General features: G+C 41.8%; 1 protein-coding gene across 1 annotated transcript; it reads left to right on the top strand.

Annotated features, from left to right (window-relative positions):
• The first annotated feature begins 4,609 nt into the window (after window positions 1-4,609).
• Window positions 4,610-5,341, top strand: LOC149216362 (uncharacterized). Its single transcript, XM_089389920.1, has one exon. It carries the CDS (start codon window positions 4,610-4,612, stop codon window positions 5,339-5,341), a length of 732 nt encoding a protein of 243 aa, XP_089246046.1.
• Window positions 5,342-10,803: the final 5,462 nt, after the last annotated feature.

The raw sequence follows: 10,803 nt of genomic DNA, 5'->3' as shown, positions 1-10,803 counted from the left end.
CTAAAAGAATCAATATTTTAATTCTATTTGTGTTGGACTCATGATTTCCATTAGACCAAAACCTATAGGCATTAATATTCACTATAATTACCAGAGTTAGGAACCATGAGAGGCAGTTAGTCCATGTTGTGAAACACACAAGGAGTGCTGAACCTAATGTCTAACAATAGTCCCCCCCATCGGGAGCTGAGTGAATCTTGAACTCAAGATCAGTTGCTTTGATACAACTTGTTAGACTCATAATTATTGTTAGTCCAAAACCCATAGGTGTTATTCTATGCTATAATCACTAGAGTTAGGCTCCACGAGAGGTAGTTATTCCATGTCATGAAAGACATGAGGTACATTGAACCCAATGTCGAATAGTTAAAAGTTGAAGGAATAACACTTAACCACTATTAGGCTATTAGATTATGTTATAACCAAGCCACTAGGAGGAAAAAATGGTCCATTCTATTCAAGTGCATTTTGTTCCAAACATGATCAAAGTGGTGTAGAGTCGATAGGGAGATAGAGCAAAGAGAGAGGATTTGTGTTGTAGTAGCCCACGGGCCACAAATATCACTTCTTTGTACTTGCATTAATTTCCATTCAAAAAATGGGATAGAGTAAAGCAACCTCACCTTCCAGCTAGGTAAGGGTTTCCTAGGTCATATATTGTATTATTATGATTGTTAGTGATTGCATTTTTATTTGTTCTCTATTTTTTTCTTTTTCTATATTACTTGCATAAAATAACAACTTAAACAATCCAAAGGTCTAAAGAAATTAATGCTCATAATATATATTTTGTATATTCAACATAAATTTATTAGATTTGTTGTGAAAAATTGTCTCGTAAAATATCTAAAGCAATATATAAATCAAACGTGGAAGCCTAGTAGATAAAGACCCTTTTATGTTTGATAAAATATTATATTGAGAAACTCAAATTCTTCAATATTGCAATTTTTTTATCTAGAAAATATTTTTTATTAAATGTTAAGGAGATAGAAGTCATTTTTATTTTCTATTAAATGTTAAGGAGATGAAGTCATTTTCCATGGAACGAAAACAAATTTCACTCTTTACTTTGTCATGTATGCCAAGGAAAGCAAACAAATCTCTCTCTTTACATTTTGTCATGTATACAAAGCAAAGCAAATAAAATTCCGAGGAATTAACAACAACGTGATTAAATAAAGTTTTAAAGAATGGTGTAGTTGAAAACATAATTGACATATTTATAATTTTAGAAATATAGTTTGTTTTTTTGAGAAACATAATTTAAAATTTATGAAATGTTGAATTGTGATACAGATTTTAAATTTTATTTTAATAAAAATTGAAAATATTTGATACATGATATTTAATTTTAAAAATTAAATAAATATATAATGAAAATGTCGAAAGCATTTTTTTTTGAATTATTACACTATTTTTTATTTTTATTTTTATGTTTGATAATGGTGAAATTACACATTTATTTAATAATCATGAAATTTCACATTTACATCACCATCCTAAGGAATAAAATATTTTACAAATATTATTTATGAATATATTATTTATGTCACTGCTTGCGCAATAACATCTATGATTGGTGGAGTTGTATTAGTTTGTTCGTACTATAGAAAATTTTGAAATTTTAAATAGCTAACCTTATGTTTTTGTTGTAAATTTTCGAGTGATGTTAGCCTGCCACCGCATCCCAGCTACAGGTTTTGACGGTGGAATTCATTCTGAGACCGGACTGATCATCCCAACTACAGGTTTTGACGATGGAATTCATTCTGAGATCGGACAGATCAGTCTAGGTACGATACAATTATGTTGAATGTCAGCTCACATTAAATGAGCCGTCTCGTCCCTCTGCCATTCTATAGTTTCCCAAAATTTTCCATGAGTTGGTTTTGGCATCTTGACATTAGAAAAGTAGCATTCCTTGCAGACCTTATTCAAAACGCTGAGTCGCCCTGTGTAAAAAATCTAAAAAAACCGAAAAATGAGCAAAATATCAGGTATGAGCGGAAAACAAGTGTAGACAGTGAAGATAGGGACAAGATGCGGAAGCCGCGTAGGTTTATCGTGCGTTCAGGGTTAGGCTAGGGTTTCTGTAACCCTGCAGACGCTGGTAACTCGCCGCTCCGTTTACTCTCCATCGCGCACTTCCTCCGTCAGCTACACTACCGTTCCTGTCGCCGTCCGGGTTCACGACTCTCGGGGGTTATACGTTACCTGAAGCTGTGTTAACGCACTCAACTGTGGCGGTTTCTCATCGAACCTACAACCGCTACATGTCGTTTTCGCCGGGATTCACTGCTCCGCAAAGTGCTCACCGTTCCGAGACGCAGATGACTATGGAGGACCTGGAGACCGTTGATTACTCTGCTGACCCTTTGGAGGGGGTCTCCATCTGGCGAACCCCCAATGCCAGCTCAGAAGGTATGTATTACGATGACTTCTCTGGGATTTACTCACAGTACTCGCATGGTGAATCTTCCAGATCTCTGCCGGTGGTCCTCCCGGATGAACCCCCCACCTGGCCGGCACTCTCGACGCCTCCCCACTCCCCGGCGACCCTAGGTTTTGTTGCTGGCAGCCTAAACCCTACCCCAGGGTTAGCCCCTCAGACTGTCGGTTCATCTCACCGCCTTCCTCACAACCCTAACCTGGTTCTATCCTCTTCCGGCCCCTTGGGTTACCTCGGTCCCTCATCAGGCTGTTTTACTTCCGTACCCCCGCTCTCGGGCCCCCCTACTGGGTTTACTCACGATTTCCCTGCTGGTATCCCTGCCACCTTCCATCCCTCGGCACCATCTCATTTCTCTCCTCCGGCATCTGGACATCCGCAGAACCCTATCCCTCCCGGCGGCCCTAGAAGGAAATCAAAGTGTTTCAAATCAAGAGAAGTTGATTATTTCCTCAGACTGGAAGAGGACATACAGTGGGGCGAAGCGATGGATTTTGCAGATCGGGTCTTGGTCGGGCGCATCAGGGGTCGCAGCTATACGGCGGCACGATTGAAGGCATGGGCTACCGAGATTTGGGGGCATCACTTGGTAGATATCCCTTTTGTGCAGACATTTGTGAGGGGATGGTTTGCACTGAGGTTCGCGCGTGCCGATCACACAAACTGGGTTCTGTCCTCACATTGGCACTTTGACCATGCGCCTGTGCTCCTTAAGCGATGGACACCCTTGTTTGATCCTGAGACAGAACAGATTGGGGTCGGACCTATTTGGATTCGACTGCCCGGACTCCCTCTTCAATACTGGTCTGAAGAAATTTTCAAACGCATTGGCAATGCACTCGGAACTTATATGGGCTATGACAAGTCCTATCTACAGACGGGCATGATGGCTTATGCCAGGATTCTCATATACATGGATACTAGGGGAGGACTATATGAGTACATCACTATTCAGTGGAAAGATACGGCACGACGGCAGATTATCGACTATGAGGGTATCCCATATCGCTGTCGCAGATGCCACAAAGTTGGGCATCTCTACAGGGATTGCCCGCTTCTTCGGAAATCGCAAAGGAATGAGAAGGAAGAGGTCGCTGATATCACCCGGTCGACCCCACTGGAACAACATCCGGTACAGCCTCCTGAGACTCATCAGCGCACTCAAGGGGATGATGCACCTCAGGAAGGATCAGGGCCTGCAAGTATAGAGACTGAAGCACCTACCCCGGCACCGCCAACGTCCTCAGAGGCTCAGGAGCATACACTGACCCCTCCGGCGGACTCAGCGGTTACGGGTATGTCATCTCCTCCTATCTCTTTGTCATCTTATGCATCCTGCACTACATCGGTCTCAACTCACTCTATTCCTCCTGTAACACTTTCATCACTCACTCACTCTCATTCATCACTCACTTGCTCGATCCCGCCCCCTCCTCCTTTGGCTCCCCCCACTTTGATCACTTCGACCTCGGTACTATCCAGGCCATCTCCCCGTTATTCCCTTCGTCCTCGAATCAAAGACCGAGGCCCAGATGTAGTAGGACTTGACCCTATTACTCCCCCCACCTTCCACAAGACCTCACGAGGTCGTCCATCTCGTATTACTAAAGCAAGGCATACTGCGGATGAGGAGGTCACCCTCGGGCGACAACAAACCATTTTTGGGGCCCTTAGAGCGAAGGATGGCCCTCCCCCTCCCCCCTCATGAAGTTCCTCGCATTCAACTATAGAGGGTTTGCTAGTTCAGCCAAAAAACTAGCGCTCAGGAGGTTGCTAACCTCGAATCGACTGGATATTATTTTTCTTCAGGAGACCCTCTGTCAAGCAGACCATCTCATACACTCTCTTACCTCTTGGCTCCCGAACTGGACATTCCATGCACTTGATGCATCAGGAAGATCTGGAGGCCTGGAAATAGGGGTTTGTAACAAGACAGTGGACATCTGCAATTTTTGGGGAGGCAAAGGGTTCATAGGCCTTGACATATATGATCATACACTTGAGAGGGACCTCCGCATTATAAATGTCTATGGACCCTGTTCTGATCGAGCTACATTCTGGAGATCCCTTCTTGAAAGGGGGCTCTTTCAAGCAGATAACATTATATTGGGGGGGGACCTAAACTTCTCCCTGGGCTAATGTGAATCCTGGGGGCATATGGCACAAGTGGATACTCTCTCTGATACCATCTCCTCCATATTAGAGGACCACCACTGGGTGGACATCCCCTCTACTAGACTACAGTATACCTGGACAAATAATAGGAGTGGAGATCAGAGTTTGGCCAGAAGACTCGACCGCTTCCTCATTAAAGAACAATTATACAATGATCTACCCAGAGCTCATCAATGGGTAGGATCCGGTGGCTTATCAGATCACAGACCTATCTTCCTGGAGGCAGATGGCCTTACTCGCAAAATTAAGAGCCCCTTCAAATTCAATGCTTCCTGGCTACAAGATCCTTCATACATTCAGCTGGTCCATGAATACTGGCAGAACAACCCTATCCGGGAAGAAGAGGAACTTTCTACAGGTTTTGTCAGGAAGCTAACAGAACTCAAGCAGATTACTAAAAAATGGGCACATCAGAAGCGGATCCAGGATAACCACACCCTCACGGAGGCAGAAAGGATCATCACTGAGTATGAAAACTCTACATCAGGAACTTTCAACACTCCGGAGAGTAAGGAACAGTATAACCTACTGCTTGCTAAACGATCTCAAATATTGAAGGAAAGAGAAGAAAGCATGAGATTGAGAAGCAGGGCTATTTGGCTCACTAAGGGAGACAACAACACAAAATTCTATCACAAATTTGCCAATGGTCGAAAAGCCATCAATACTATATGGGAATTAAAGGATGATCATGGCCTCACCATCTCTAACTAGCAGAATTTGGCCAGGCTTGCCACTGAACACTTTAGAGGCATCTACAAGGCGCCAGGGAATGTAAACATACTGGAGATCATGAGAGTGGCTGAACTCTTTCCCAGATATGTGGACCAGGACAATTCGGAAGAGATACTGAAGGAGGTGACCATGGATGAGCTGGAAGACACATTGAAATGGTTTAAAAGGGATAAAAGCCCTGGCCCTGACGGATGGACCATTGAATTTTACATCTCTTTTTTCGACATATTGGGCCATGATTTATTGAGTATAGTGGAGGACAGCAGGAGAAGAGGTCGGATATCATCAGCTATCAAATCCACCTTCATCGCCCTCATACCTAAGACTGATGATCCGATCTCCTTTGATGATTTCCGCCCCATATCACTCTGTAACTGTCTTTACAAGATCATTGCTAAGATTATTGCAAACCACCTCAAGCCCATCCTCTCACAGCACATATCTTCTGAACAGTTTGCCTTCTTACATCATAGACAAATCCATGAAGCCATAGCTACAGCACAGGAGCTCATGCATACTCTTCAGATCAAGAAGCAGAAAGGAATGATACTCAAAGTAGACCTCTCTAAGGCATTTGACAGAACAAACTGGCTATACCTTAGGTTGTTGCTTACTCATCTTGGTTTCCCATATGATTTTATCAAATGGATGATGAGCTGCATCACTGATGTATCATACAGTGTCCTCCTTAATGGAGAAGCTACTCCCTTTTTCACTGCTGAGAGAGGGCTCAGGCAGGGATGCCCTCTCTCTCCGCTGCTCTTTCTCCTTATTATGGAAGGACTGAGTAGGATAATCTTATCCACCAGAGATCGACACCTAATCACTGGCATCAAAATAGTGGATAATTTCTTCCTTACTCACCTCTTATTCGTTGATGATATTCTCATCTTCCTAAATGGCAGTATCGGTGACTCCTCCACTTTACATAACTCCTTCCTTCTTTTCCAGCAGGCCACGGGGATGCAGATCAACAATAATAAATCCACTATTACATCAGTTGGCTGCTCGGCACATGAAATCAACTATGCCTCACAGCGCTTCCCTTTTGTCACCTTGGAATTATCGGATGGAATAAAGTATCTTGGTTTTCGATTGAAACCATCTGGCTATAAAATTGCAGACTGGTTATGGCTTATCTCCAAAGTAGAGAAGAGGCTACAAGTCTGGTACCACAAATACCTCTCGAGAGCGGGCAGACTTGTACTCATCAAAGCGGTCATTGAAGCCACACCTGTGTACTGGATGGCCCTTGCTTGGATTCCAAGGGGCATCCTGAACAGGCTCCAGAGCATATGCTGCAGATTCCTTTGGAAAGGACACCAGCCGGGGCGTATATTTGCATGGGTGAAATGGGAGACCATAACTAAGCCTAAGAGCTGGGGAGGATGGGGCATAAAGAGGCTGGCTATTTTCTCTAAAGCACTGGTGGCCAAACTCGGATGGAGTTTACTCATAGCAGATAGTCTCTGGACCCGGGTGGCTTATTCCAAATACATTAAGCCTCTGTCCATATTAGATTGGATTTGTACTAGACATGGACACAATAATCATTTCTCCAACATCTGGAAAGCTGTCATTGACTCAATTCCCCTGCTTCGAGATGGCATCACTTGGCGGATAAAAGAAGGGAATGCAGTTCGTATTGGAGTGGACCCATGGGTTGGATGCGGGAATACCCACAGATTGCCAGCTGATCTCATCCACTATCTCCATGACAGAGGCATCACACATATAAAACACATTGGTGACCAAGCAAATTCCTCTTTCCTCCAGCAGGCTTGGTTATCAGCCAGAGCTCTAAACCTGCCTAACCAATGGACTGATGACTGGAAGGAATATACTTCTGCTCTCACACAAGCACAAATCAGACTCACGGAAGGACCAGATGAGATTATCTGGGCACATGCAAAACATGGAGTATACTCACCCAAGTTGGGATACCTCAAACTTATGGAGCCACATAAACCACCTGACATCCATCCCACCTGGAAGTCGATATGGAAATTCAAGGCCGCGCCCAGGACGAGACTTCTGATGTGGAATATTATCTTTGATAAAATTCCCACAGGTTCTAATCTCATGAAGCGATCCTTCTATGGACCCTTTCGCTGTCATCTATGTCTTAATGCTGATGAGAGCACAGAGCACCTGTTCCTATCCTGCAGCTCGACCATCAACTTCTGGCAGTCAATATCATCTCATATCCCGCATTTGAAGCAATGGCATGGGAACACCCTACAGGAGGCTTGGTCCAACTGGTGCTTAGAGCATACAGGCAAGGCCAAGAACCTACCTCTGCTGATTTGTTGGGCTATATGGATCGCCCGTAACCAATCTATCTTCCAACTTAAATTGCCACACTGGCCATCGATCATTCTTCATACAGTGGCTGATTATAATTTGTTACCTGATGAGGACCTCATCAACCCACCGAGAACTCTCACACCTATCCCCATTGATTATACAAAGCCCTGGGCCTTTTTTGATGGCTCTGCCCAAGATGATGGTTGCGGGGGGGGAGCCATACTACACATAAACGACAGACACTGCTACAAGATTCAAATTAACTTAGGCAGAGGCACAAACAACTTCGCAGAACTCATCTCAGCCAAGCACATCATTCATTTTGCTATCCTCAAACAATGCAGACATTTACAGATTTTTGGTGACTCCAAAGTTGTTTGCAATTGGCTCAATAATGCATCTCATTGTCATGCTTTTGCTTTGAGACATATTCTTGACGAAGCAAAGAGATTGATCACTTCCTTTGAATCTTTTGTCTGTCATCATATCTACAGGGAACAAAACACCACTGCAGATCAGCTCTCCAAAGAGGCAGCGCACAGAATAGGGGAGGACTGGTGGATCCAAGAGGAAGTCGATGGCACTTTTTATCAGTATTATCATCGCCCTTTTGACGAACAATTGGAATGATGGGCTATAAGCCTATATTCACATGCAGTTTTTTGCTTTTTTCAGTATGTAGATACAGCTGAACAGTACATCTTTTTGTTTTATTACAGCAGTATATATTGCTCTCTGCGAAGAGCCAGCATAAATTTTGAACATAGCTCTGACTTATTTGCATGCTCCCTGCGTGGAGACTTTTTGTATATAGCAGCTATAAAATGAACTCGACAGGCTTAAGCCTGCTTTTGAATATGCTTCGGCATCTGCAAAATGTAATTTTCTTAACCTTAATGAAAATTACGACTTTTTCCCAGGGGAAAAAAAAAAATCAAGTATGAAAAATTTATGAGCATCTTGCAAAGGTCAACGAAGCCAGTGTTGCCAAGGTGAACAAATCTTCCACAAATAAATATCGCAATCTGAACAACTAGATCTATTCAAAGGAGAAAAAAGAAGCATATTTTGTTTTGGTGACATTGCGTAAAATTTTGTCCTTCCCACAAGCTAGTGAAGGAAACCACATATTTCATGTGTTGGATGGGTTTTTTTGCAAGAAGTCAAGCAATAAATTAGATGAGATTCTTGCATGCCTTATTCAAACAATTCAACTGCTCTGTATAGTGAATATAAAAGCACCCAAGAATGAGAAAAATACCAAATATGAGAAATTTCTGGGCATTCTCTTGGATGGCGTTGAATTGGTCTCTTGGATGGCGTTGAATTGGTGAAGAACTGTGAGAAACCAACCCTTATAATATTTATCAGAATCTCAGATATTCTTATAAAATTCACCAATTGGAGAAGGATATTTGTGAATTTGTTCAATACCAGATGCCTCTACAATTATGCCTTGATGTTAAGAATATCGTAATGGAACTGAAGAGCCTTCACCATCTGTACAAGTCGCAATCGGTAGATGAGAGAAGGGTGAATAAAACCATCGTGCCTAAGCTCAGAAATGACTTATTCATTAGTTGTGGGCCAATGATCGGAGGGCGGCCCTCCGAACTCTTTGCAACTGACCTCGTGTGTGGGTGCCATCGAAAGTCGGAAGTCAACGTTCTTGGTGGCAAGCAGAAGAGCAAGCTAACCCTGACCTCTGGTCAATCCGCCTCTCTGACCTGTGTGTCAAAGAGCCACATTTTTTAGGGTTTTAGCCTGCAAGGAAGAATTTAGTTCCTTTCAAATTCGACTTGAACGAATTCAAATCCAAAAAAATGTCTTGCCCATGCTTAGTTCTTCTTTCCTTGCAAAGAGTATCCAACAAGGCATTCATGGATGTTGTATCCATCTTCGCACCAAATTTATCTAGTTAATTATTAACGACATCCACCCACTTCCTTCCCCCTATATACCTCCTCATCACCTATCATGAAAGTAGAAGCATCATGTTAAATAATTTAAAATGAATCAATAACATGAACAATTAGTATGAGACAATAGGATATTTGTGCTAAGACGATGAATCAAATTTTCCATGCAGTTACAACAAAATATGCCAGACTTCTTGAACCCTGCTCATTATTTTTCAACTTAAAAGATATAAACCCTCGTTGCATCGAGATAAATAATGTGTTTAATATTCTAAACAATATGTGAGGATTCATCAACATTTAATGTTTGTGTGCATGTGGTAGTGGATTGAATTCATATGATGCATTGCTTGCATTGAGGTTGGGTGTCATAGGAGTCGGGTGTGTAGCTGAGTATGAAAGGAAGAGAGAAGGTCGACCTCTGATGTCATAGTCAGGTTTGACCTCAAAATTGGCACAACGGGGCACAACGAGGAAGCCTGACCTCGACCTCATGTTTTGGGCAGCTAGCCAATTGATCAGTTCCAAAGGAGCAGTGAGGCTCATTATTTAAAAACGCGAGGAACTTGACCCTACTAGTAAATTTAATAATTTAAAATTTTAGAAATTTTAATCAATTTATAAGTAAAATACGCTTAACATTCCTCTCTTCACTTGGACACTTGCTGCCATATCATATCCATGTGAACCATTATTATTTATTTTAATTTCATTTCACAAGTAATCGCATTGGTATTTGGTATTCGACCCTCAAATTATTTGCAATATTACTCAAATAAATATTCAACAAAATCTCTCTAGAATAATTTTTTCTTATATCCATTTCGATGTACTTTTTGCATAAGCTTTGATATACTTTTGTTGTTATCTAAAATCAATTATTTTAAAGCTATGGACACTTTCAAAATAAAAAATATAAATGGAATTTTAAATATATAAATTGTCAATAAAGCCTTTCTATTTCAAATAATTTCATGTTCACACATAACATTTCAACCAAACAAACTAGATGCACACAAGTCATGTATGCAAATAAGAAATGACATGCCACCATGTGGCTCTTCTTTATGAATATATTTTTCTTAGTGAATTAATATTGGTGTCTTTTTGAAATAAAGAAGTTAAAATGCATGTTGGAGGAAAAAATGGAGGCATCTGGCACCGATATGAACAAGGAAAAATATAATATTTTATTTTTTAATGCCCCTGGCGTTG

Source organism: Pinus tabuliformis, chromosome 1_1 (genome assembly GCF_031772625.1).
Source record: "Pinus tabuliformis cultivar Carrire ecotype Pingquan chromosome 1_1, CPIR1, whole genome shotgun sequence".
NCBI classification, from domain to species: domain Eukaryota; kingdom Viridiplantae; phylum Streptophyta; class Pinopsida; order Pinales; family Pinaceae; genus Pinus; species Pinus tabuliformis.
This window is presented reverse-complemented; position numbering and strand designations above follow the sequence as displayed.